Source organism: Jaculus jaculus, chromosome 10 (genome assembly GCF_020740685.1).
Source record: "Jaculus jaculus isolate mJacJac1 chromosome 10, mJacJac1.mat.Y.cur, whole genome shotgun sequence".
Lineage (NCBI taxonomy): Eukaryota > Metazoa > Chordata > Mammalia > Rodentia > Dipodidae > Jaculus > Jaculus jaculus.
The window spans coordinates 104,011,996-104,039,273 of record NC_059111.1 but is presented as its reverse complement, the minus strand read 5'-3'; the positions used below and the strand labels follow the sequence as shown (position 1 = coordinate 104,039,273).

General features: G+C 51.9%; 2 protein-coding genes and 1 long non-coding RNA gene across 7 annotated transcripts in view; 1 reads left to right on the top strand and 2 right to left on the bottom strand.

Annotated features, from left to right (window-relative positions):
- Nucleotides 1-1,355: 1,355 nt before the first annotated feature.
- LOC123464121 lies at nt 1,356-14,516 on the bottom strand. The gene is made up of 3 exons (XR_006639370.1): nt 14,135-14,516; nt 7,848-7,980; nt 1,356-2,520 (listed from the first exon to the last, which is right to left on the bottom strand). It is a non-coding gene; the product is annotated as an uncharacterized LOC123464121 (long non-coding RNA).
- Fam131b (family with sequence similarity 131 member B) lies at nt 14,355-21,719 on the top strand. Of its 5 annotated transcripts, none has more exons than XM_045161068.1 (7): nt 14,355-14,507; nt 17,733-17,842; nt 18,059-18,172; nt 18,464-18,557; nt 18,833-19,030; nt 20,475-20,618; nt 20,866-21,719. In XM_045161068.1, exons 2-7 carry the CDS (start codon nt 17,789-17,791, stop codon nt 21,336-21,338), a joined length of 1,077 nt encoding a protein of 358 aa, XP_045017003.1. In that variant the 5' UTR covers nt 14,355-14,507; nt 17,733-17,788; the 3' UTR covers nt 21,339-21,719. The 5 variants fall into 5 exon arrangements, with proteins under 5 accessions (XP_045017003.1, XP_045017002.1, XP_045017001.1 ...); XM_045161067.1 differs by lacking the exon at nt 14,355-14,507 and adding an exon at nt 15,018-15,121 and having other exon boundaries at nt 18,137-18,172; XM_045161066.1 differs by lacking the exon at nt 14,355-14,507 and adding an exon at nt 15,018-15,121.
- Nucleotides 21,720-25,471: 3,752 nt separating this feature from the next.
- Clcn1 (chloride voltage-gated channel 1) overlaps nt 25,472-27,278 on the bottom strand; it is a 33,784-nt gene continuing 31,977 nt past the window's right edge. The window contains exons 21-23 of the mRNA XM_004661145.2: nt 26,530-26,634; nt 26,358-26,444; nt 25,472-25,846 (exon numbers count right to left, since the gene is read on the bottom strand). Coding sequence (XP_004661202.2) covers nt 25,472-25,846; nt 26,358-26,444; nt 26,530-26,634 — 567 coding nt within the window. The remainder of the gene's footprint in view (nt 25,847-26,357; nt 26,445-26,529; nt 26,635-27,278) is intronic.

Genomic DNA, 27,278 nt, shown 5'->3' with positions numbered 1-27,278 from the left:
ACTTTTCTGCATTACAGAGAGACATGCATCAAAGTGAAGTTTGCAGCCTCCTATCGGCTGGGTGGGGCGGCTGGCCTGCAGGACAATCACGATTGACTCACTGAAGGCACAGCCTGGAAGTGGACCCCACCCAGGAGAGTCATGGCTGTCCCCTTCACCTTATCACTGTGACAAAACCTTAACCAAACAATGACCCGAACACACACCCCAGGACTACACAGACCTAGTTAGCTCTGGAACGCCTAAGTTAGAACAATAGTCTTTTTTTAAAAAAATTTTATTGTGGAAAAACACCATGAGATCTGTTCTCTCAAAACATTGTTCATTTAAAAATATTTTATTTACTTTATTTATTTGAGAGAGAGGGAGAGAGAAGAAGAGGCAGAAAGAAAGAGAGAATGGGTGCACCATGCATGCACCCCTTTGTGCATCTGGCTAACATGGGTCCTAGGGAATCGAACTGGGGTCCTTAGGCTTCAAAGGCAAATGCCTTAACCACTAAGCCATTTCCCCAGCCCAACACTGTTCTTTATAGTTCGTTTTATCTGCAAGGAGCTGATCGGTCTCTAGGAGCATGTGAGGATGAGGGCTGGTTTTATTTCAACAGTGTTTCATTTTATGGCATATGAAAATTCATTTTAAAAAGTCACCATGTGGGGGCTGGAGAGGTGGCTTAGTGGTTAAGTGCTTGCCTGTGAAGCCTAAGGACACCGGTTCAAGGCTCGATTCCCCAGAACCCATGTAAACCAGACACACAAGGTGGCTCATGCATCTGGAGTTCATGTTCAGTGGCTGGAGGCCCTGGCACACCCATTCTCTCTATCTTTCTGCCTCTTTCTCGCTCTGTCTGGTGCTCTCGAATAAATAAAAATAAACAAAATTTTTAAAAAGTCACCATGTGCCCCCCCCCCCCCATTCCTCTTTAGATCACTCCTTGCTTTGTGGTCTCTCTCTGCTTGGGAGCTTTTCTGCTTTACTTCTACTACCTTTTATTTCTACTCTCTCTGAAAATAAATGTTTCATAATTTACCCTTAAAAGTCAATAGAAACAGCTGGGCATGGTGGTGCACGCCTTTAATCCCAGCACTGGGGAGGTAGAGGTAGGAGAATCTTCATGAGTTTGAGGCCATCCTGAGTCTACATAATGAATTCCAGGTCAGCCTGGGCTAGAGCAAAACCCTACCTCAAAAAATTAAAATAAATAAATAGGGGCTGGAGAAATGGCTTAGTGGTTAAGGCATTTGCCTGCAAAGCCAAAGGACCTCAGTTCGATTCCCCAGGACCCACGTAAGCCAGATGCACAAGGAGGAACATACATCTGAAGTTTGTTTGCAGTGGCTGGAGGCTCTGGCACACCCATTCTTTGTCTCCCTCTCTCTGCCTCTTTCTCTCTCTCAAATAAATAAAAATAAAGTTTAAGAAAAAAAGAAAAAGAAAAAAAACAATAAATAAATAAAATTCTACAGAAAAGTAGTCTAATAGAATGCCTAGGGGGACATCATAAGATAGGAACAAAAAAAAATTGAAAGAGAAAACCAGGGTTTTGGTCAAAGTTCAGCCACTGACTAGTGTCTGAGAGATGAATTTTCTTTGTCTTTGAGAGGTGAGCAAGGAAATTGATTTCTGCTTGCCACACTCAGCAGTCGGTATGTACTTAATGCCTTGTGTACACAATGCACTTGTGTGTGTCTGTTGCTGTTGTGTGGATTTGATTTCTTCTGCTTGAACCAGGAAGACCTCACTATGCAGCCCAGGCTGGCCTTCCGAGTTAGTCCTGAGTGCTGGCATCATAGGTGTATACCACCACATGCAGCGTCCTCTATTGTGTAACTGCCAGAAAATTGTCTCTGTGTCCTCTCTCTGGACCTGGTGGGCTCGATCCAAGTAAGAGATGGCAGACGGGATCCATGGCTACTCACTGTGTAACTCAAAGAGGTTTTGGACAGGTAGACTTTTCGGCAAAATCAGAGCCTCACCCAAGCAAGTATTTACAGGGCATCTCCAAATCCAGGAGGATTTGGGATACGGGGTCTTTTCTAGGGAATTCAGAAAAGAAATATGTTGGGGCATCTGTAAAGTGGGCTGGCAGATGTTATGTGGAGACAGAAAAGCCCGGCAGGCAGTGAGAAAGTCCGTCCAGCAGGCTTGTGAGCAGCAGGAAGGGGCAGCTCCACTCAGAGCACCCTAATGAAGGTTGCGGGCTCCGGGGTCCCCAGCAGAGGCTTCAGAACACGACAAAACGTCTGATGATTCCTCCTGAGTGCATCAATACAGTCTGCTGTGATCGAGAGCCGCCTTCCAGTACCAGATTCACCCTGGAGGGAAGGGTGTAAAACTGGCAAGTAGGGCACAGAAGATGGGGTAAGGAGTCCTCTGTGCTGCAGGCCAGATCCTTCTCTCTCTCTTCAGCTCTTGGACTTGTGGAAGTTCAGCAGTTCTTTGACTCACGAAGATTCCATCTGGGTCCTGTCTCTAGGACTCTGACACCCTACCTGGTCTGCTGCTGCTGCTGCTTGTAACCTGGTCAAGATGATAGCACTGATTATGGTTAGCTTTCCTTGTCGAGGTGATAGGATTCAGAATCACCAAGGAAACATACCTCTGTGTGGGTGTTTCCAGGAAACCTTAACACAGCAGGGAAGACCCACCCTGAATAATCCCACCATGAGCTGGGATCTCTGGACTGAATAAAAAGGAGAGAGCTGGGCTGGAGACATGGCTTAGCAGTGAAGGCACTTGCCTGCAAAGCCTAAGGACCCATGTTGCACTCTACAGAGCCACAAAAGTGAGGCAGGCTCAAGGTCGCATAGGCCCACTAGGTGGCACAAGTGCCCGGAGTTCCATTGCAGTGGCTGAGGCCTGGTGTGCCAATTCTCTCTCTAAAATAAACATAAAAAGGAGAGAGGCAGCTGAGCATCAGCATTCACCTCTCTCTGCCTCCTGACCATGGATGTCATGTGACACGTGGCCTCATGTTCCTGCCACCATAACTTCCCCGCCATGAGGTGCAGAGCCCTTTACATGGGGGACCTGCCCTGAATTGTTTTGTAAGGTAGTTGTCTCAGAAACGCTGTGCTTTGAAGTGTGAGGGAACACAGCAGAAAAGCACTGACGTTCTCTTAGACCTTTGGAGAGATGCAGGCTATTCATGGCCCAGAGCTCTTGGGCTGGCCTTTCCCATCAAAATGTTTGGATGGTGTCTTAATCCATTTTCTGTTCTCTCATAACCTATCTGAGAGTGGGAACTTTATAAGAAAATGAGGCTTATTTACCTCATGGCTTTGGAGACAGACAAGGGCACATCTTAGGTAGCCTGGCTGGGGTGCTTCCTGGAACCCCAAATCCTGACTCCATATTTGCAAATTAACTAAAGCAATGGCAATTCCAGACTCAATAAATGATTTTGTTTTTCTCTTTGGTTTTTCAAGGAAGGTCTCTCTTTAGCCCAGGCTGACCTGGATCTTATACTGTAGACCCATGTTGGCCTTGAACTCAAAGCAATCCTCCTACCTCTATCTCCTGGTTACCGGGTTTAAAGGTGTGCACCACCATTCCCATCAAGAACATGACTTTTAAAACACCACATTTTATTTGGCTATTGTGGGGAAAGGGCAGAGGAAGGGCAAGCAAAATGGGGAGAAGGGAAATACACCACGTGGTCTAGGAGCCCATGTAAACAAACGTGAACCTCAGATCAAGAACCATGAGAAGGGATTAAAAAACAAATCTTCCAAAAAGATTAAAAGCAAAGACAGTAATAGAAAGCGTCAGGCTGGAGAGATGGCTTAACAGTTAAGGCACTTGCCTGCAAAGCCTAAGGACTCAGGTTGAATTCCTTAGTACCCACATAAAGCCAGATGTAAAAGGTGGCACATGCATCTGGAGTTCATTTGTAGTGGCTAGAGGCCCTGGAGTGCCCATTCTCTCTCTCTTTCTAATAAATGAATGAATGAATGAATAAATAAATAAATAAATAAATAAATGCCAGGGTGGGAGAGGGAAGTCTCAACAATGTGAAGACTCAAGCAAGTTGCTACAACAGTTCAGGAGAGAGAGCGCTCTTGCCCTCCCCTGATAAAATGTATTTATAACCCTATGGTGATAGGTTTCACCTTCAGGTTCAGGTGAACCAGAGAGACCACTGATTAGTCTGGTTAATCAGGACCCAGGAAGAGGCCAGCCACGACACTAAGTTCTGGGGTCTAAGTTTGACCAACCACAATGTCAGGATTCTAGAAAATAGACCTCCCTCCCAGGAAGGGGCTCAGGTATGGGAAAACAGGACTAGGGAACTAAGCAAGAGATAAGAAGTCAGCTCATCCTTCGATCTCCAGCAAGGGAAGACCTTTCTACTTTCAGCGGCCCAGTCACCCTAACTGCCTAGCAAAGCTGCCTGACTCCTTCTCAACCTCATGCTCAGTGAGAGATGGTGGAGTCAGCTGGTCTCTCTGTGCAGTGAGGAAGTAGAGAGACGCTCGCCAGTGTTCTGCTGCGTTCCTCCTTCCATCCATTCCAGCACCCCGGTGCACAGGATGATGCCACCCACATTCAGGGTGGCTCCTCTGTCCTCAGTTTCACTTCTCTACACCACCAGGGGTGTGTTTCCTAGGCGATTCCAGACCCAGTCACGCTGACAGTGACGATTGACCATCACACCCCTTCAGGAGACCTGCCACCCGGGCCTAAGCCGATAAGCTTCCTCACTGAACTACACGTGGGCATGAGCCCATTAGAGCCTCAATACTTCCCAAAGGTTTCAAACTGCATCTAAATGTCAAATAAGCAGTCTGTGCTGGCCTGAAGGTTTTCTTCCTCACGTCTAGCAGAGCAAAGATTGATGAGGTGAGGCCCGTGTGGTCCCCATCACCACCAACAGGAGCCAGAGAGCTTCTGCTCTGGGTCATTTCGCCCCAGATGGCTACCCGCTTGCAGCCATCCAAGTGTCCTCAGCAGCCTTGCTCCCCATGAGGTGGGGCCCTGTCCCGGCACAGAGGTCGGAAGCCTCCGCTAGTGATCGCCCTGGGAACCCGGGTGAGAGTGCCAGTGGTGTGTGAGAGAAAACTCCACAGACTGCCGTGGCAGATCTGCAGTCACGTTGACCTGCTCCGTGGAAATGTACTGCACACTACTACCAACGCCCTCACTCATCTAGGACGCAGCTCCGTGTCAGCTCCGCTGCAGGAACAGGACCTCTTGTCGGCCAACTAACCCCCAGCACCACTCTTTTGTAAAATTACTTATTTATTTATTTATTTAGGGATGTGTGTGTGTTTGGGGAGTATATCAGGGTCTCTTGCCAAGCACATCCAGCGTTATGTGGGTGCTCGGGAAGCACGTGTCTTTAACTGCTGAACTCTCTCTCCAGCCTCATAGTCCCGCTCTCGATTCCCCCGTTCTCTGAGTGAGAAAAATCTCATCCAGGCATGTTGGCTCACGCGTGCAACTCCAACACTTGAGAGGCTATGGCAGGAAGGCTGCTGTGAGTTCAAGGCCAACCTAAACTACATAAGGAATTTCAAGGCAAACTTGCCTACTTGTGAAACCATGTGCCAAACAAACAGAAGAACAGAGGCTGGGGAGATGGCTCAGTGGGTACAAGGCTTGATGACCTGAGTTCAGATCCCCATAAGCCATGTAAACCTGGACACAAAAGCGCATGTCTCTAACCCCAGTGTACCTACGAGAAGATGGGGGGCAGAGAAAGGAGCATCACTGGATCATGAGCCAGAGAGGCTGGAGTATACAGGTGCAAACAACAAGAGAGACCCTGCTGCAAACAAGGTGAAAAGCAAGAATGACACCCAAGGTTGACCTTGAACTCTACATGTGTGCTGTGGCATCACACACTAGCACACACACACACACACACACACACACACACACACACACACACGCGTGCGTGAAACAAAAACTAAATATAGCTAAATAAATAGAGAGTGGGTAAATAAAGATGACTGTCTTTAGTTCTCAGACGTGTGATTTCCACCAGACCCCAAGGTTGCTTTGACCAAGGTTTGGCAGCATAGTACTCCCATTTCTTTCTTTTTATAAAAATATTTTGGGGTTTGGAGGGATGGCTTAGCAGTTAAGTTGTTTTCCTGCAAAGCCAAAGAAGCCAGGTTCAATTCCCCAGGACCCATGTTAGCCAGATGCACAAGGGGATGCACGCATCTGGAGTTCATTTGCAGTGGTTGGAGACCCTGGTGCACCCATTCTCAATCTCTCTCTCTCTCTCTCTCTTTCTCTCTCTTTCTCTGTCAAATAAATAAATAAAATATTTTAAAAAGAATACAGCATTCTTAAACATTGAAAGACAACTTTAATCCCAGCACTTGGAAGCAGCAGTAGGAGGATTGCCATGAGTTCAAGCCCAGCCTGAGACTACAGAGTGAATTCCAGATCAGCCCGGGCTACAGTGAGACCCTACCTTGAAAAGCCAAAATAAATTAATTAATTAATAAAAAATAAAAATTTGAGGTCCGGAGAGATGGCTTAGTGGTTAAGATGCTTGTCTACAAAGCCTAAGGACCCAGGTTCAATTCCCTAGTACCCATGTAAGCCAGATGCATAAGGTGGCACATGCATCTGGAGTTCATTTGCAGTGGCTAGAGGCCCTGGCATGCATCCTCTCTCTCTTTCTCTCTCTGTCATTCTCTCTCTCTCTCCCCCTCTTTCTCTCTCTCTCAAATAAATAAAATAAGCTAAAAAGTATTTGAGGCTAGAGAGATGGCTCAGTAGTTAAGGCAAAGCTTAAGGGCCTGAATTCGAGTTCCCAAGTACCCACATAAAGCCAGATGCTCAGTGGCACATGCATCTGGAGTCTGTTTGCAGTGGCTAGAGGCCCCAGAGTGTCCATTCTCGTTCATATTTTCTCTCTCTCTGTCACACACATAAACAAACAAACAAACAAACAAATGTTTTTATTCACTTATTTGCGAGGAGAGAGAGAAGAAGCATGGGCATACTAGGGCCTCTTGCAAATGCAAAAGAACTCCGAAGCATGTAACCACTTTCTGCATCTGGCTTGACTGGGTTCTAGGGAACAAAGCCCAGGCCAGCCGGGTCTGAGAGCAAGTGCGCTCGATCCACTGAGGCACCTCCCCAGCCCAGCACTCCGCGTCTACCGCGTTAAGCAAACCGGTCTCCTGTGAACACCTATGAGCCCCAAAGCTACTGAGCTGGGGACTGCCTGACTATCTTCCTCAATGACCCAAAACACAAACTCCTCTCACAGACCCTGCTAAAGCAAGAGCTGAGACATCCACCTTGAGCTCTACATGACTGCACTCCTAGTACTGCAAGTTGCTTTGAGAAAAAGGAACTGCTTTTCACACTTCAAAACTTAGAAATGTGGGCTGCAGAGCTGGCACACTGGGCAGCGCACTCACTGCTTAAGCTGCAGCACCTGAGCTGGCTCTGCGGACCCCACATCCACAGCCGACCACCACGGCGGGCTTCTGCAGTCCCAGCGCGCTGGCCCTGAAGCTAGACGAGAGGCAGAGGCAGGAGAATTTCCTGGGACTTCAAGGTGAGCCCAGCGTAGAACAGCACCGTGAAAATCCAGACCTCTGCCTCAGAGGAGGTGGACTGGACAGAATCAACCCCGGAGTTGTCCCGTGACCTCCATGTGCAAGACGTGGAGCACGCACCCCCAAGCTCACATGCGTGTGTGCACGTACACCCACACAAATAAATAACTTTAAAAATGTGTCAAAGGACAAAGTGTAGGGAGATGCTCTCTTCAGCTTTTATGCTCACCTTAATTAGAGAAAGTCAGGAAGGTGTATCAACCAAAATCACCCCCAAATAATAACAAATTCTTTAAAACTAAACCAACAAATACATACCTGAAGCTCTTCCCTGCAGCATCCAGGATGGATTTTCTAACAGAGGAGTGTGTTTCAGCTTGGACCCGTCTCCTTCTAGCTGGGTAGGTAATCTTGGGGATAAGACAAACTGATCTCCAAGTCCCAAGTTTCCCTACAGAAAGGTTACATCCTCCTCAGAGTTCTGCTATAAGTAGAGATGGAAAACCCATGCCTGTCTTCAAAGTATACTGACATCTTCTCCCCTCCCCTCCCCTCCCCTCCCCTCCCCTCCCCTCCCCTCCCCTCCCCTCCCCTCTCCTCTCCTCTCCTCTTCTCTTCTCTTCTCTCCTTTCGTGCCCTGGCTCTCAGTAGGCAACTTGTCTCCTATTTCTGACAGAATAGGAATGTAGGAATGCCATCAGACAGAAATCAAACATGGGGCCTGCCGGTATCCAGCCCATCTCCCTCAGCTGGAATGGAGGAATAGGGCAGAATCCCTCCGTGGGAGTCTTCTCCCCTCGCCTTGCCTCCTGGGGAATAAGTCTTCCTTTCTCCTGGACTTCGAACCTCCCTGCCACCTGGATCTTTTCCTAGCCTTTCACTGCGGACTGATGTCTCTCGCTAAAACCCAAGACCAGGTGAGTGGGCTGTGGAGTTCTGGCCAAGTGTCTTTGTTTGCTGAGGCCATGGTCCCTTTGAGGCTGTCTACCCCCCGAGCTGTAGCGCCCCCTTGCAGTCCTGCAGGTGAGAGGCGCGCCTCCCACCCATCTCCAGGGTCTGGGTGTTTTGTCTTCCTTTCACTTGTGACTGTTAACTGGGTTAAACCCCTGCAGAACGACAGAGTCCTCCACCAAACACATACTTGCTCTTCAGACGGTTTGAAACTTTTGAAAACCATGGGCCCCAATAACATATAGCGGCTTCTTTGTCTTTTAATTTATGTGTGAGACAGGGGTAAGAGAGAAAGAGGTTGAATAAGCAGATAAAGAAAGAGAGAATGGGCACACCAGACAACTCCAGACACATGTGCCACCTTGTGCATGTGGCTTACATGAGTCCTGGGGAATTTCACCTGGGTCCTCAGGTTTCGCAGGTAAGCGCCTTACCCGCTAAGCCAGCTCTCCGGCCCTTGTTTGGTTTTGAAAGAGAGTCTCGTTCACGTACAGGCTGGTTTTGAATTCCCCATCCTTCTAATGCTGAGGCAAATGGGGTTATTGGTGTGTGCCACCATGCTCAGTGCAAGTAGACTGGTGGTACTGGGGACTGGACATCATGTAGGCGAGGTCAGAGCTCTATCACTATATCCACGGCCTCACTGTTTTCATTTTTATTTATTTGTTTGAGCTGGGGGAGGAGAGAATGGGCGCCAGGGCCTGTAGCCACGGCAAATGAACTCCAGACGCATGCACCGCCTTGTACATCTGGCTTAAGTGGGTCCTGGGGAATAGAATCTGGGTCCTTTGGCAAATGCCTTAACTGCTAAGCCATCTCTCCAGCCCTAAACATTTTTTTGAATTGAGAACTTTAAAAAAAATTTTTTTTGTTTATTTTTGTTTATTTATTTGAGAGTGACAGAGAGAGATAAGGAGGCAGAGAGAGAGAGAGAATGGGCGCGCCAGGGCTTCCAGCCACTGCAAACGAACTCCAGACACCTGCGCCCACTTGTGCATCTGGCTAACATGGGTCCTGGGGAATTGAGCCTTGAACCGGGGCCCTTTGGCTTCATAGGCAAGCGCTTAACCACTAAGCCATCTCTCCAGCCCAAATTGAGAACTTTTATATAAACATACTGCATGAGTGCTGGGATTAAAAGTATGTGCCACCATGCCGACACCCAGCTTATTATTTCATTTAAAAATATTTTATTTATTTATTTGAGAAAGAAGCAGAGAGAAAACGCATGAGAGAGAGAGAGAGGAAGAAAGAGAGGGAGACAGGGAGAGAGGGAGAGAGGGAGAGAGGGAGGGAGGGAGGGAGGGGGAAGGAGAGAGAGAGAGAATGGGTTAACAGGGCCTCTATCTACTTCCAAACGAACTCCAGACATATGTGCCACCTGTGCATCTGGCTTTAGTGGGTACAGCAGAATAGAACCTGTGTCCTCAGACTTTACAGGCAAGTGCCTTAACTACTAAGCCATCTCTCCAGCCCCTCATTTTTCTTAATAAAAGTATTAAGTAGCCAGACATGGTAGCAATGCCTTTAATCCCAGCACTTGGGAGGCAGAGGTAGGAGGATCGCCGTGAGTTCAATGCCACCCTGAGACTACTTAGTGAATTCTAGGTCAGCCTGGGCTAGAGTGAAACCCTACCTTGAAAAAATAGCCCCCCCCACCCAAATATTAAGTAACAATTAAAGGCAGATCCAATAACGTAATAATTTCAAAGGAGTGTCGAACATAAAGGACATCATGAAAAAGTAAAACTAGGCTGTGGATGTAGCACAGTTGGCCAAGGGCTTGACTAGCGTGCATGAAGCCTTGGGTTTGGCCTCAGCCCCACATAAAGCCATGTGCGGCGGCACATGCCTGTAATCTTGGAGCATAGGAGGTTAAGGCAGAGGAATGAGGAATCTGAGGCCGGTTACATGAGATCATGTCTCAGGAAAGAAAACAAGTTGTGACATTCCTTAAAAAGTCACAGCATGAGCTGGGGAGGTGGCTCTACGGTTAAAGGCACTTGCTTGCAAAGCCTGCGGGCCCCGGCTCCGCTCCCCAGAATCCATGTAGAGCCAGACACACAACGTGGTGAATGTGCCTGGAGTTTGTTTGCAGGGCCCTGTGTGCCCATACTTCCTCTTGCTCCTTCTTGCTCTTTTCCTCATCTTCAAAATAAATAAATGAAAGTGTAAAACAATCTGCACCAACCGCCTTGTAAATTTGTAATCATCTACGACTTTGTTGTCAGTAGAAACCCAAAGCCTCTACCAACAAGGTGGTTTGCTGCCTACATGCACAGTTAAAATAACTAAAAATTTCACTTAGCAGTTAGTGAATATAATGATGCAATTTTCCCCCAAGGTTATGGATTTTTTTTTTTTTTTTAATTCTGTCCATGGATCCAAGGACAAGAATCCATGTAAAAAACAGTACTGACATTGAACTTGATTGGCTCCCTGTGCCTAAGAGCTACTGGTGATAGACCGAGTATGTGCCAGCAACAACACAGAGGGTAGAAGGCGTGCTTTCACCTTGGAATTGTGTCCCAAAAGGAACCAGTTAGGAAGTACCACACTGGGGCATTCTGCCAAAGTTCTGTATTTATTTTTAGATTTTGGAAATGAGCCAGTTAATATTAGGATTTCATTGAGGGTCAAACTGTAACCTATAAATTGAGTTGGAGCTTTGTAGAACATAGGCTTTTCTCAGAAAATTCCATCAATTACTTGGGGTGGAATGACTGACAAGGCAGAAAGAATGTACAATGCTTTAAACAAAAACTACTACATATACTAGCATACTGTCTTACGTTATAGCCTAGTTTTTAATGATATCAAGTTCTAGCATGCATAATTTTCCATGTCAACTGATGTAGTTATAAAGTATTATTTTGCCATAGGATGAGCCAAATTTATTTAATTAGTCTTCTGATATTATATAAACAGTGCTACAGGTAGGTTTTTGTCCACATTCTACTTTTACTTCCTTAGAATATTTGTACAAGTGAAACAGTTGTAATAACAGCCCTACAATGCACATATTGATGAGTGTGTGTGTGTGTGTTCCTTGGGCCTGAACTCAAGGGTCTACTCACCGAACTATATCTCCAGCCATTTGTTCAAATTTCAGTTTTTAATATTTTACTTTTATTTATTTGAGAGACAGAGAAAGAGGGAGAAAGAGAGAGAGAGAGAGAGAGAGAGAATGGGTGCACCAGGTCCTCCAACAGCTGCAAACAAACTCCTGGCACATGTGCCATCTTGTGTATCTGGCTTATGTGGGTACTGGGGAATCCAACCTGGGTCCTTTGGCTTTGCTGGCGGGTGCCTTAACTGCTAAGTCATCTCTCCAGCCCACAGATTTCGTTTTGAGTTGGTAGTCTCAGTAAGTTACGCAGGTTGGCCTTGAGCACACTATGCAGCCCAGGCAGGCCTCAAACTCCGGATCATCCTCCTGATGTTAAGGATTTTTAAAAAATCAATTCTGGGCTGGAGAGATGGCTTAGCGGTTAAGTGCTTGCCTGTGAAGCCTAAGGACCCCGGTTCAAGGCTCGGTTCCCCAGGTCCCACGTTAGCCAGATGCACAAGGGGGTGCATGCGTCTGGAGTTCGTTTGCAGTGGCTGGAAGCCCTGGCGCGCCCATTCTCTCTCTCCCTCTATCTGTCTTTCTCTCTATGTCTGTCGCTCTCAAATAAATAAATAAAAAATGAACAAAAACAAAAAATCAATTCTGTCAAATTGTTTTCCGGCAATCTTGGCACAAAGACAGGGAAATGAATGGAAGAATACCTCTAGGAAGTAACAGTGTCACCGCAGGAACCAGAAGGAAGATGGTCAGGACCAAGGCACAATCTTCTTCCTGTCTCTGGTGCTGAAAATACCTTCAGGATGGAGCGTAGCATGGGACAGGCCCTTTAAGACCCAAGGTCCTTCATATCAGCTAAGTTTAAATCATTTGGGTAGATCCAGTCTTTGTGCTAAGGGGACCAAAGGAATGGGTTGCTACCCTTATTGGGACCACAGGACAGTACATATGTATTACTCATTGGAAGGGGACAGCTGTTTTCTATGTGGGATGCCATGAAGTAGCAATGGTCACTTGGTGCCTGGCCCTGTATCTAGCCATTCCCATGTCGATATCTCTGCACAAATAATAGGCTTGTCAGGCCGTGCTAGGATATGGGAGACTTCTTGCTCCTCCTTCGCACCTCTTAATCGTCTGTTTTCTCTACTTTGCAGCTTGACAATGTATTTCAGGAGGACTGAAACTATTTTATATTTCCTTCTCATAATTAACAGCAGTATAAGTAGGAGACAGGGTTTCACTCTAGCCCAAGATGACCTAGAACTCACTCTGTAGACCCAGGCTGGCCTTTCAAACTTGGTGATCCTCCTACCTGTGCCTCCAGAGTGCTGGGACTAAAGGTGCGCACCACCACATCTAGCTGACAATACTGATTACACTGTTAAGATAAAGTTGTTAAATCCTTCCACAAACTAGGCTGGACTGTTCAAAAGTCCAAGCAGACCTGCCACTGATCATCCTCTGCTCTTCCTCATGGCTTCAGAAATGTAGGTTTGGTTTTTAAAATTTCCTCACGTGGACCAAAGGATCAGTTTTGGCTGAGAAATTCCACATCTGCAACTAGCTTATTATCTGCTAGGGTTCGAATGTGTCCCCTTAAAGCCCATGGGTTGCAAACAAATTCCCCACATTCACATAGCATGGTTACTTGGTGATCCGGCTTTAGGGAGGTAATGAGGATGAGATGATACCACTAATGGCTTTCAAGAGACAGGCTGAAAGCAGCGTACTCACTCTGTCCCACCACTGGATGCCCTTTGCCAGCCATGATGCAGCCAGGCCCTGTACCAGACTGGCAGCAGATGCTGACGCCCGGCTGTCACCTTTCACAGCCAAAAGAACCAAGCAACCTTCTATTCTTTCTACATTTCCTGTCCTCTAGCATTTTATTAAAGCATCAGAAAATGGACCATGTATGCTTTCCCATGTCTCCCTCTGATATGCCATAGCATATGGCTCCCTAATCACGATCTTACACAGATCGTAGTACTACAAGCTACATCCATACCACTTTTAAAAAAATTATTTTTATTTATTTAACAGAGAAAAAGGGAGAGAGAGAGAGAATGAATGGGCGCGCCAGGGCCTCCAGCCACTGCAAGCTCCAGATGAGCCCCCTTGTGTATCTGGCTAACGTGGGTCCTGGGGAATTGAACCTGGGTCCTTTGGCTTTGCAGGCAAAGGCCTTAACTGTTAAGCCATCCATCCAACCGCGTACCACTTTTTTTTTTTTTTAAAAAAATGTTTTCCTTTTCCCCTCTGGTGACCTCTGGACCACTGTCCTTCTGACTCACCGAACTCAGGAAAAGACATAAAGCCTATAGGAAAACAAGCCAGCCCTGAATTGTCATTTGTTTATCTTCCGTGGTGCAACCCTGGCCTACTCTCTTAGGCTTTGGACTTGCTGGTACCGCTGAGACAAAAGGGACTCCTCACCCCCTCTCGTGTTGTCTTTAGTTCTAGATTCTTCTTGCCCGGTGGTGACAATATAGTGCCCCCCCCCAAACCCTCGCTACCGCTCTCTCTCCTACCCAAAGGGGTCCTTGGTGTAGTCCTGGGCCCTCTGTCTAGGATGGGGGCAGTGTACCGTTTGCCAGCATTCGCGGGTCTCCTTAGTCCGAGGGAAAAGTTGAGTTGGGTGTATAACTCCGTCTTCTTGCCAGCCTGGTGGGGGGGATCTTGGGTCTTGACACTTTCACGTGCCCACGGCTGCGACAGAATCATTGCCATTCTTCCTCCGCCTGCCACCCCCCAGCAGGCCGGGGGTTGTATTATGTGAACCAGCGCCACGTCCACCCCGGGACCGCCGCGAGGACAGAGGAGCCCCACGCACGGCCCACCCGCAGAGACTCCAGCCATCTGTTAGGGTGGACAAAAGCAGCGCACTCGCCACGCGGGGCCAAACGCCCCATCCGATCCCGAAGCCGCGAGTCCCAGATGCAGCCCCGGGCGGAAAGCAGGTGTTTGCGGAATTGAGTATCCCAGGCCCTCCGGCCGGCTGCACCCCACCCCACCCCACTTTCTATCACGGCCTCCCCCGTCCCCCTCCCCAACCCCACGCCTCTAGCCCTCCGAGCTCATCAGACCGAACCCTCGGCTGGGGTCCTGGGTTTCTCAACCCGGCTCCGGAGACCCAAGTCGGTCATGCTCCGGTCTCCACCCAGCTGGGGGGTGGGGGTGGAGAAACACTGGGCGAGGAGCCCCGGGGGACGCCAGGCTGGCAAGGACCGGGCGCAGGGGCGCGGCGGCGGGTCGGGGGGCAGGGCGGGGAGACGCGGGGAGCAGCCAATCCCCGGGCCGCCCCCTCCCCGGCCGCCCGGAGCCCGGAGCCCAGCGCCGAGCCGGGGCGGGGGAGCCTGGCGGCGGCGGCGGCGGCGGCGGCTGCCGTGGGGAGGGATGGAGAGGGGCGGGGGCAGCGGAGCCGAGCGGAGACAGCCGCGGCGCTGCAGAGCGGCTGGGGCGGCGGCGCGGCTCCCGGTGCTCCCCCCGGCGCGCGCCCCGAGTCGGTGAGGGCCCGGCCCCGGAGGCCGCCCCCGCCCCGGAGCCATGGGTTGCATCGGCTCGCGGACTGTGGGTGGGTACCGCGGGCCGGGGGGTGGGCTGGGGAGGCAGGCTCGGCCCCTTCCCCCATCCCCTCGTCTCCCCTTGGGGACCGGGTTGGGATGTGCGGGGGGGGGGGGGACGGGGGAAGAGGGGGAGACACCGTTCTCCGCGCCTTCACTTTTCCTCCATCCGCCTGCGGTGCTTCCATCCATCCCTCAGTCCACCCATCCCTCCATCCCTCCATCCACCCATCCCTCCATCCCCGCGTCCTCGCGCTCCCCTCCCGCGCCCCGGGCATCCGTCCCTCTCCACTCTTTCTCTCCCTCCTCCCCACCGCTCTCCCGCAGGCGCGGTCCTCACCCCCCCCCCCCGTCGCTCTCCATCCGCCTTCCCTCGCTCCCCCGTCGCGCTGCCCTAGTCCCTGTGCCTCCCCCCGACCCCCATCCCTCCATCCCCACGCCGTGCGAGTCTACTCCGCCGTGCCCAGCGCCCCCTCTTTTTGCTAAGAACCCCTTCCCCAGCCTCATCTCCCCCCCCCGCGCTCCCCGCGTCTCTCCCGCACGCTCCTTCCCATCTATATCCCAGCCCCCCGCCACCCTCCATCTGCCAGGGAGCGCTTTGCCCCCAGCCGTTCCCTCCTCGGTGCCTTTTCCCCGCCGCTCCGGCCTCCCCCGGCCGGCTTTGTTCACGTGCGCTTTCCCGCGGGGGCGGGGGCGGGAAGAGCCGGGGCGGCGCGGCGGGGAGGCAGCGGGCTCCACGCCCGGAGGGGACCGGGCTGGGCCGGGGTGCCGGGAAAGAGCGCGTGGACTCCGGGAGCACGTAGGGGCTTGGATCCCCCCGCCTCCCCACTCCGGCCGGGGTCTGGAGTCCGCTTCCCAGAAGGATGGGGCCCACCCTGGAGTCCCGGAGTCCTGAGACTCGCCTGCACCTGTCAGCGGGTGGCGGGGGGGGGGGGCGCTGGCGGGGCGGGGCGGGGCCGCCCCTTTATTGACCTTTCACTGGGAGAGGGAAGAAAGGAGGGTCCTGAGTGGAGGTCCTCCTGCAGCCTCAGCCTTACTACCGGTCCCCTCGGCCCCCCATCCCCCACCTCACGCACCCACTGCACTACTAGGGCTTAACAAATTAATCCCGTCCTCTCCCAAACACCCCAATTTTCTCCTTCCCAACTCCCAGTTTCTCCCGCCTACACGCCCCAGTGACCTCAGGCTGAGGGAATAATTCGTATTATTACTACAAACAAACTCACCACCACCCCCCATCCCGGAAGCCTGCTTTCTGAGACCCGGGTTATTTCCATGGAGACCCCCTCCTCCTCAGCTCTCACCTCTTTCTCGTTCTCTTTCCCTCCCCATCCCTGCCCCCCCCCGCACCCCAGGCTCTGACTCAGCTCTCCCTCTTCCTCAAAGGCCACCTCCCCTCCCGCCCCTCTCTCCCGCTGTTCTCCTGCGTGCCCAGTTATTGATGTTTATATCCAAATGCCTTTCCTCCTCTGCCCCAGCCACAGGTCCTGGCCCTACCCATCTCTGGTGCGGTCCGGTCACCCTGAGTCCTGTAAACTACCTACCATCTCCTTCCACCTGCACTAACTGTATTGTTGCATGTTGAATGCCTCCTCACCCCCCAAGACCTCATTCAATGCATTCCTTTCCCAGAAGTGATTTGTAACCGTAAACCCAAAACTTCCTATGTGCAAAGGATCTGTAAGGAGACATGACTCAGGCAGCCATTCCATGCTTGGATATCTTTGTAAATACTCAAGACGTGCTTCTTCGGAACATCAGTGCCTTCCACCCTGTGTTTGCAGCAGGAGCCTCCCTAGGGTTCCCTGGTTTTCCATCAACCTCAACCCTGTCCACCTCTTCCATTATCCCCTATTGCCTCCTTACCTTGAATTGCTATTCATCGGGTATTCTTCCTCTGCTACAAAGGCCTCTTGTCTCCTACTCTGTCATTCCTCTTGAATCCATCCCCTGATGCCCAAGAGACCCCGTTCAAAGCCTTCATCTCACCCTTGGGTCTCTACTCTAATGGGTTCTTTTTTTTGGGGGGGGAGGGTGCGGAAACAGGCTCAGTTTTCCTTACCCATCACCTGCCTATATCCTCACCAAGTCATATTCCTGTGTGCCAAGTTCACCCACCCTTAGGAGGGCCAAGGAAGGAAAATGATTTTTTTCCAGTTCCTCAAATAACAAAGTCCTTGAGCAGAGAAGCGTCCCCTAGACAGCACTGCGTTTTCTTGGACGGCTGTAAATGGGTCCAATCCCACGTAGACACCCTCAAAGATTCCTCAGCACAGAATGGCTTTCCTGCTAAATCCCAGTCTCCAGTCACTCCCCTTTCTATGTAAACAACCACCACCAATGAGGCCATAAAGCAATTTTTCCAAAGGTGCTATTCCTGGTTGAATTCAAACTGAGTATTTTCACCCAACAATATTAATTTCACCAAAAATTTGGGGACAGTAGGAACATAGAAGGAAATAGACGGCATCTATTTCAGATCAGAAGGCATGGCAGCTGGGGGAGGGGTGGGGGGGAAGGGCAGGTCCCAGTGTGTGGCCTTAGCAGCAGTCAGCAGGGAAACTGCATGCATGAAAGTACCCAGGAGGCGAGGCTGAGTGACTAACCTTCTGGCCACTTCAGGGAATGAGGTGATTGCGGTGGACTGGAAGGGCCTGAAGGACGTTGATCAAATCCACATGGACAGCACCAGCTCCCTGCACGGCAGCAGCCTCCATCGGCCTTCCACGGAGGTAAGGCTGGGTGTTCGTGAGCCCTTAGAGACAATCATTTACCACCAATAGCTCCCAATTCCCAGCTGCCCCGGGCCTCTTCCTAAGTTCCACGGTGGCAGCATCCCAGACACTTCTTCAGACTGACACAGACCACGTCTCCCTGTTTTCCTGAAAAAACACACAGTGAGGTGTTACACAGCCTTAGGAAGGCCTGCCTCTCCTTGCACACTTTAGGAAGGCTCTCTGAAGAAGGTGGGGTTACTGATATCCCTGGATGTGCCCAGATACCATTCTCTTTCATCTCTCCTACAGCAAACACGAACTGATTTCTCCTGGGACGGCATCAATGTGAGTGCATCCACTCCAGCCCTCCCCGGTCCCCCCGACCCTTTCTTCTTATGTGCTCTGGGACCCTTCACCCTCCACAGAGACAGGCTGCCCGACTTCAGGCAGCATGAGCCCTATCTGTTTTGCCACCCCACCAGTTTCAAGGGCACGTGGGGGAATACACCTCCTCGGTTTTCCGTGTCACCTTCTCCCTTGGGTATCCTTTCTCCTGGGAGCCATGAATCTATTTCACGTGTAAGACGCCCCATACCTTCTCTTTCCTCTGCCCTTCCTCTCACATATCTGTCCCAGCTCTCCATGGAGGACACCACTTCCATCCTTCCAAAGCTTAAGCGAAACTCTAACGCCTATGGTATTGGAGCCCTGGCCAAGTCATCTTTCTCAGGTGAGATGCCCTCCACCTGGAGGCACACCTAGACGGGAATACTTACAGGCTCCTCACCTGTCTCCCTGTTCCTCGGCCCTCATGAGATTCCTCCCCACAACCGAGAATCATTTTCATGTCCCGCGAAGCCTCTGTCCTAAAACTACTACTCCTCCTGCACGGGGGTCCTGGGGGACACTTGCCCCAGTGGGTGGGACAGGGCAGGGATGGTGCGGGAAGCTCTGCTATGGGTTTGTGAGATATTCTGGAGTGCTGAGGGTTATCTGGCTCCTCAGGGATCTCAAGGAGCATGAAGGACCATGTGACAAAGCCCACGGCCATGGGACAAGGCCGGGTGGCCCACATGATTGAGTGGCAGGGTTGGGGGAAGGCGCCGGCCATTCAGCCACAGCACAGTCACGAGGCGGTGCGCAGGGACACAGATGCTTACTCTGACCTCAGCGACGGCGAGAAGGAGGCACGTTTCCTAGCAGGTACTTTCGCTTCCATTTTAGTATTTTTTTTTTTTATTTGCATGTATGCAGGTGTGTATGGATGTTCCAAAGCCTCTTGGCACTGCAAAGGAACTCCAAATGCATGTGTCACTTTTTTGTGTCTGGCTTTATATGGTGCCTGGGAGTTGAACCCTGGGCCAGCAGGTTTCACAAGCAAGCACCTTTAGCCACTGGCCCTGATTTCTCATTTTGACTGGTATTTCTGATAGGGGCCCTCAAGCATATTTTCATTACAGCCTCAGAATACAGGAATCAGAATCAGACAGGATTTGTGAGGGCCACATGTACCAGATGTTTTTTTCTCCTTTGTTGTGGGAATGGCAAACTGTTCCATGACACCTGTGAGAAGATGTGCTAACACTGGGATCTTAGTATAGGAGAACACGGCGGCCTTGGCCTTCCAAAGACTCTGCTTGTGCTTGTTTCCTGAAAAGGAAAGAGAGGCCTTGGGGATTCTGTAGCCTTGTCTGTCAGCATTTGGTTTCATGAATTCGCTTACTGGAGTCATTACCGTAACAACCAGTAGATGGTCCAGGGAACTGAGCTTGGAGACCGTGGTCCACAGGAGAGGTTTCACTCCAGGAAAGCAGTCCAGGCCTGATTCCAGGCCTTTGGCCCAGCCCTGGGTGCCAGCTTTCACTAAGATGCTTAAGAATAGGGATGGATCTGGGAGGCAAGAGAAGAATGATTGTCTTGTTGCTAGTATGGTTGGTGGGGGAGCTCTGAGAAGAGTGGGGTGACAGAGATGGAGGGTAGGGAGACAGGGCAAGGTGGTAGCAATGCCAGCTTTAGCTCGCTCAGACCTTTGATCTCTTGACTTGTCAGTTTTATATCACTGTGGACGCATATTTCCACAATGCTCCATGGAGGAGGATAGTTTGTTGATCTTAAGTCTATCATGTAGATTCCTCTGTCCTCAACCACCCAATACCAGGCTCCATTTCTAAAACCTCCAAAGACAAGCTCTGGGATCCCTAACTTTAATCACTGACTCTCTCTTTTCCCTAGGAATCCTAAGTCTGACTTGAAAAATCCCCCACACTGCCTAATATAATAGCCACTGGCCACGTGTGGGTATTTGAGAATTTGAAATATAGCCAGTCCCAATGGAAGTGTGCGATCAGTAGAATGTCCATTGAACTTCAAAAACAGTACATATAAAAGGATGTAAAACAACTTATCAATAATGTTTATGTTGATTATATGTGTAAAAGAGAGAGTCTTCCACATATTGAAGTAACTAAGAAATATCACTAGAATTGATTTCACTTGCTTTTCGTTGTCTTAGCTGCCACTGCTGGAAAGTTTAAAATGCCACGCGGCTTTTTCACTGTCTGGAGGTGCTCTGGGGTGTGGCCATCCCTCTTTCTTACGTCTGGGAGTTCCCTGGGGAATCCTGTGGTGATAGTGTTTCTTCTCACAGGTGTTATGGAACAGTTTGCGATTTCCGAGGCCACACTCATGGCCTGGTCTTCCATGGATGGTGAGGACATGAGCGTCAACTCCACCCAGGAGCCATTGGGCTGCAACTACAGTGACAACTACCAGGAGTTAATGGAGAGTCAAGGTGAGAGGGCTCCAGCATCCAGCGGCCAGGGTCTGCGAGGCTTTCCAGCTATTGACACTCCCTGTATGTCTTATTCTTTTGGGACGTTCCTGTTTGTCTCAACTGCTGCAGTGTCCGCCCCCCCCCCCAGCCGCCCCTGTGTGCCCTGTGTGCCTCACCCTTGGTTCTGTGGGCTCTTGCCCCTGCCTGTGATTCCCCACCCCACCCCCGCCCCCGTGGATCTTCCAACCTTCTGTGTTCTCTACAGATGCCCTGGCTCAAGTTCCCATGGACGGCTGGCCTCACTCCTATGTGTCCCAGGGAATGTACTGTCTGGGGTCGTCGGATGCCTGGGAAGCGAGTGACCAGTCTCTCATTGCGTCACCAGCGACAGGATCCTATCTTGGCCCCGCATTTGATGACTCACAGCCCAGTCTGCACGACATGGGGCCCTCCCAACCTGCTTCGGGATACTCTGTTCAGGATCCCACACCTTTGATGGGCACAGACACTGACTGGGTACCTGGCATGGGCGGGGTGGACCTGGCCAGGGGTTCTACAGAGGAGGAGAAGAGGCCACTGGCCCAAGAGGAGGAAGAGGATGCGGGATGCAGAGACCTGGAGTCGCTCTCTCCACGAGAAGACCCAGAGATGTCCACTGCTCTCAGTCGGAAGGTGTCCGATGTCACGTCTTCAGGTGTACAGTCCTTTGACGAGGAAGAAGGGGATGCCAACAACTAGCTTCCTCCCACCCGAGGGGCATAACCGCAGCCCATACCCTCCTGTGCTCTAGTACAGGTAAAACCCAGGCAGAAGACAGCAGGGAACCACCGGGAACTTCCAACCCTCATTGCCTGCTCATCGGCCCCGGAACGTGGAAGACCAGCTGGGGGGGGGGGGGTTATGTAGGCTTGCGCTCCACCCTTCCTGGAGCTGAGACCCAGGCAGCTGATGGCCGGTGGACCTGGCGTGGTGATGGGAGGTGAGCCGCTGCCAGGGCTTCCGGGTCCGTGCGCAGGCGCGCTGTGCTGGAGACTGGACCTCAGTTCTTCCCCCCTTTGCCTGGTTTCGTCTTCCAGGAGCCTTGGCTGTGTTCTCTGAATGCCTCCTTTCCCTATTTCACTCTTGCTTTTCTGACTCCGTTTTGTCTGCCTGTGGCCCCCGGCCCATACCTACTGCGAGGAGCTGGTCTCAGGGGCTGTTTGGCGGGCACAGGGGAGTGGCCTGAAGGGCTCATCCGCGTCCAGGCTGGACAGCCTGCCCTCGGTGGGTAGCTTGGCTTCTGGGATCAGGAAGCAAGGAGGTGGTAGATGTGACAGCTGGGGTTTGCAGGGAGCGCAGCATGATTCTTTATCCTGAGGCCTACCCAGAAACAAGAGGGTGGCTGACGAGACAAAGAGTGAACACTGTCGCTGTCCGGTGGCTGGGAGGAGGGTCCTGAGGCTCTGGGAGGAGACCCAGCAGAGCTGGCAGCTCCGGCTCCTCCGGCTCCCCTCTTGGCCTGCTTCCGTCTGCTCCAGGAGCGTAGCCCTGAGAAGCGTAAGGGGGACCAGCCTCCGATGGCTGACCCACTGGGGGAGGGGGAAACATGAGGGTTGGGCCTCCCCTAATTCTCTGGAGCTGTTTACACTTTTCTCTTTGCCTTTTCTACATTTTTTATAACTTCTTGGGGACTCAGGGTTGAGCAGGGTGGAGGTGGGGGGCGGGTCTGGTGCTGCCACTGCCTTGGCTGGGCTGGGCTGGTGGCTGAAGGCCCAGGGTGGGCACTGACTTCTGCCTTTTGTCAGCTCCTGCCAGGGGCCCTCCCTCCTCCCTTCTTCTTTGCGGGATGGGGTTGGAGGAGGGGCTGCAAGCTTGCCCACCCATGCCTACTTTCCACTCGGATCTGGAGTGGGGCGTGGGAGCGCGGGGGCGCTGCTAGGAGGGTGCTGAGGCGAAGGCAGCCCCCGCCCCGGCCCTCAGCGTGGGCAGAGTTTGGGTAGAAGCAGCCTAGGCTCATTGCCCTGTGTTCCTCTTTCCTCTTGTCTAAGGCTCCAGTCACAATGCCTTGTGTCCTACTATGACTGTCAGGGGTCCTAAACGAACCCTCTCCCCCCGCAGGCCCTGTGTCTGTAGCTTTGGAATGGCAGGGCTGAGGGCCGGGGTGACTGTGTCCATCTACCCCATTCCTCGCCAAGTTCCTGCTCACACACACACGCACCCCTGAAGCGTAGCCAGGGTGGGTGAGCGGAGTGTGCAATCCTGAGGAGCCGCGGGAGCTGAGGTAGGTGAAGGTGAACAGTCACCCCGTCTAACGCTGCCGGGAAGGGAGGAGATACCTCGCGTTTGCTGATGCGTTGTGATGTGGCATACCAGAACCTCATTTCTAGGAGATCTGGGAAGGGCTGGCCTGTCTATCCAGGCAGCTGTCCCTGGACCCAGTCTCCTGCCCCAGGCCCCTGGGAATTTGCATGCTCCAGCTAACCTCCTCCCAGGGGGTCTGTTTCTTCGCCTTGTCCATCCTGCTCTGTGAACACATCTTCTCGTCCGTCTCGACCTCTCGGTGCCCCGTGTCCTTTCCTCAGATCATGGTGTGTACCCAGCCCAGTGAGTGAGCTCACTCATGATGGTTCCCTTTTGCTCAGGGCCCTGGCAAGTTAGGAAGGACGGACAGTAGCATCTTTCTTTTCCTCCCTCACTTTCCCAAGGAAGCCAAATGGTCCCTAGTGAGAGACTCCTCAAGACCTGAAGGAACCCAGTAGGGTCTGCACCTGAGCTGGGGCTTGGCTTCCCCAGAGCACTAGCACATTGCCTCAGTCGGGGATGGGGAGCACCCCACTCAAGAGAAGGGAGAAGACTGAAGGAGCTGGCCCAGGACCACTTTGAACTCTTCTGGAGAAAGGGACCACCTCTCTGGTGCTGGGGAAGGATGCATGGGGGGGGGGGTTGCTTCTAGCCTATCTTAAGGGGAGGGGTGGGGCATGTGCAGGAAGAGGCTTTTGGGGGGGTGGGAAGGGTTGCTTTTCCTTTGGGGTTAAAGGCTGTGCAGCACGTTTTACAGCAGCTCTGGAATGGAGCTGTTTTTATATATATATATATATTCTTGTGAATGAAACTGCTCTTGCTAAATGATTTTTTTTAGGGGTGGTGCACTTTCATTTTCAATTGACTTTATTAAATGAAAATCCAAACTTTCCATTCCTTCCCTTCCAGTGTCTCCCTCTCCCCACATACCTCCCTTCTTTTCCTTGTATTAAGGAGGGAATCCCAAGGCCGAGGGATGAGTTCGTCCCCTTGCCCCTACCTATACATCCCAAGTTCTATCTTCCTGCTCTGAGAAAGACCCACTTTTATGGCCAGTCTTAGCATGTTTTCTTAACGTGACATTTCCACCCCAAGCCCGAGAAAGAGAGAGAGAGAGAGAGAGAGAGAGAGAGAGAGGGAGAGAGAGAGAGTCTATGACATATATTACAGAGAGAATTCTATATAAATATATATATATAAACATTATAGATTATGTACACATGGGCTTGGATGTCCCCTGCCAATCCCCCTACCTAGGCCTTGGTGTCTCTCGGACTGGGGAGGTGGAAGGTGGAGAGGGCCAGAGGCTGTTTTCAATGACACTAAACAGAATGTGGTCCATCCTCTGACTATGAGTGTCTTATTTGGGGGGATGGAGGAGATTGGGCGCAGCCAAGAATGCCTGAGGGCAAAACTACTGGGCTAAATAAAGCACACAGGGAGGGAGGGAGCAGAGCCTGGGTATGGACCAGGGCGTGAGGATGCTCAGAACACCTGGCATCTCTTCCCAGGGGAGGCAGGCTAAGGCTGTGGGCCACAACTGCCAAGCTCCTAGTGCGGGTTTAGAGGACCCAGATGTGACTGCCCCAAGGGTGCGGAGCACCAGTGAGGACTGTCACCCTGAGGGTGCCCTGAGTCCCCTCCAGAAGCATCTACACAGCTATTATAAGAGGGGTGAGTCTGAGTGACTCACGGTGCTGGCTCGGAGCCTTGGTACTCCTTAGGAGTCCCAGGGAGAGTGGCTCCAAGGCAGAGCCAACCTCGGCAGGACAAGTAGGCCACTGCGGTGGGCAGACAGAAGGAAGATGCACGTTCTGCGGGTAACCTGGAAACGGTAGTGTGCCTGCCCTGAGACGGAAGAGCGAACGGGAAGGCTTTTTGATGGCAGGGGTCAGACACCACCACAGAGCTGGATTTGTGTGGCATCCGCCCCTTCCACACGGCGCTTTTGGTTACCTCTTGAAATAGAGAACACAGGAGGTGGGGCGGATTTGGCCTCTGCTTGCCCTAGCACTGGCTCTGGCCTCGGCAGCAAGGACAGGATTTGGGAATAGATTATGAGGAGCAGACGAGAGGTCTGGCTGGGGGCACATCCAGAGAAACATGCTTTGGAGGACACTGTGGGGTAGTCAGTCCACAGGGCAATGACGTAGTCCCACATTTACTGACAGTGTGGCATCTGCAGGACCAGTCACTTTGGACCTCCCCTCACCTACCCCCTGTGACAGCTGAAGAGGAGACAGGCCAGGATAGTTACTCACACAACACTGGGGATTGTGAGGAAGGGGAGGTGGGCAGAGGAATGAGGGGAGCAGAGACTACCTGCACAGCAGGAAAACCCAGGGGCCCTTCATGGGGCAGGGGGTTTGAATCCCATCTGGGAATGGGGGAGATAGTCGAATGAACTGACCCAAACTCCTCTCTCCCCAGTGCTGAGTCCTTCTAGAGATCATCATCACCATTGCCTTTGACAGTGCGGGGTAGGGAGAAGATGTACACGTGTCCTCCCCAACTTATGGACACCTGTCACACATAAGTCCACCTTCTGGCATGGGCCTCATGGCTTAGAGGGTCTGAGTTGGGGGCGAGTGTCACAGAATCAGCTCATCTTCATCCTCCTCATCAGTGGACCTCAGGCTTGGGCCCTGTAGGATATCAGCCAGCTCCTCTTCTGGCCCTGGGCTCTCCACCATCTCCAGTTCCTCCAGTTCCCCCTCCAGCCTGGCTGGAGCCAGAAGTTGTGGGGGCCTTGGGGATGGGGGCGGCACAGGTGTCTCTGGCGTGGTAGAAGCAGCCACCTCTGCCACGCCAGGAGCCCCAGCCCCAGCGTCAGGCAGGTTCCAGCCCTCTGCAGGAGGGGGTGGCCCCCCGGGGCCCTTTCGCGTTGAAGTTGTGCTTCGGAAGCTGGCAAGCGGAGGGCGGAGCTGCACTCCGGATTTGGTGTGGCCCTCAATGGCTTTCTGCAGCTGGGGAGAAGCGGAAGAGCGAACAGGTGACAATAGGAAAGAGAAGACGGAAGGCAGTGAGAAGGTCGGTGGAGCAAACCCGACACAGCAGTCGGAAACAGGAATGGGAAAGAGACAGCAGGGGACAATGACAGAGGAAGACAGAGTAGAAGAGGCCAGGAAGGCCGCGACACAACAACTTCAGTTCCCTCGAGCCAGGTCCACTAAGGACCTCTTAGTGACCCCTAGTGGTCTCCTCACACCCAGCCCGTGCAGAGCTCGTCCCCCAGTCCTCTCTGTAACACACGTTCCTGCGAAGAGAGGCTCATACCTGTTCCCATCCCAAACCCTCACAGTTAGGAGATGGGGTCCCATCTGAGGTGCAGAACCGTGCCCCTCACGGGACTTTGCAGTTTCTCCCTCCTGGAGGGACTCGTGAGATGTCAGCTTCATCCCTTCCCCACTCACATCCCCTCATCCCGTCGTGTTCACCCTTCCCTCCCACTGGTGAAGTGGGACCCGTCCCTCTTACCTCTTCTAGTGCCAGGACGCCCCTGAGCTTCCCCATGCTGGTTATGTAGGCAAGATGGAGGCCGAGAAGCGAGAAGAGCGTGTGAGTCTGAGTGGGGAAAGCACAGGTCAGCTCATGCCCCGCTCTCTCTCCCTGCCCGCCCTGAAGCCCTGAGCAGTGGGCAAGGGCTTGCCTTGTGCAGGGTGGTCTGCTCCACCAGCTGGAAGGGAGACTGGTCGATACAGCAGCAGTCGAAGCAGACAGTCTGGCTCAGCTGCTCCTGCTCCCAGGCCTCAATCTGCGGGCAGAGGATCACAGAGGCCCTTTCTACCTCAGTGCTTGCCTTTGACCCACCCAGCTCTTCTCCCCGCTGTCCAGAGTCCTAAGTCGTACGCGAACCATTGCAGAGACTCATCATTGTACCCTCACCTCATCAGGCCCAAATCGATGGTTCACCTGCAGGCACCCAGAACATGGCTCCTCAAGTCCTGCAAGTGCTCCATCCCTGGGCTCTCAAACACTCATCTCTAATCTTGAATGTATTTATTTTATAATTTTTTTAATATATATATTTTTTATTTGAGAGCGACAGACACAGAGAGAAAGACAGATAGAGGGAGAAAGAGAGAATGGGCGCGCCAGGGCTTCCAGCCTCTGCAAACGAACTCCAGATGCGTGCACCCCCTTGTGCATCTGGCTAACGTGGGACCTGGGGAACCGAGCCTCGAACCGGGGTCCTTAGGCTTCACAGGCAAGCACTTAACCGCTAAGCCATCTCTCCAGCCCTCTTTTATAATTTTTTAAATTTATCTATTTATTTGACAGAGAAAGAGAGAGGGAGGGAGGGAGACAGAGAGAGAGAGAAAGAAAGAGAATGGGTGCACCGGGGCCTCCAGCGACTACAAATGAAGTCCAGACATGCACACCGTGGGTCCTGGGGAA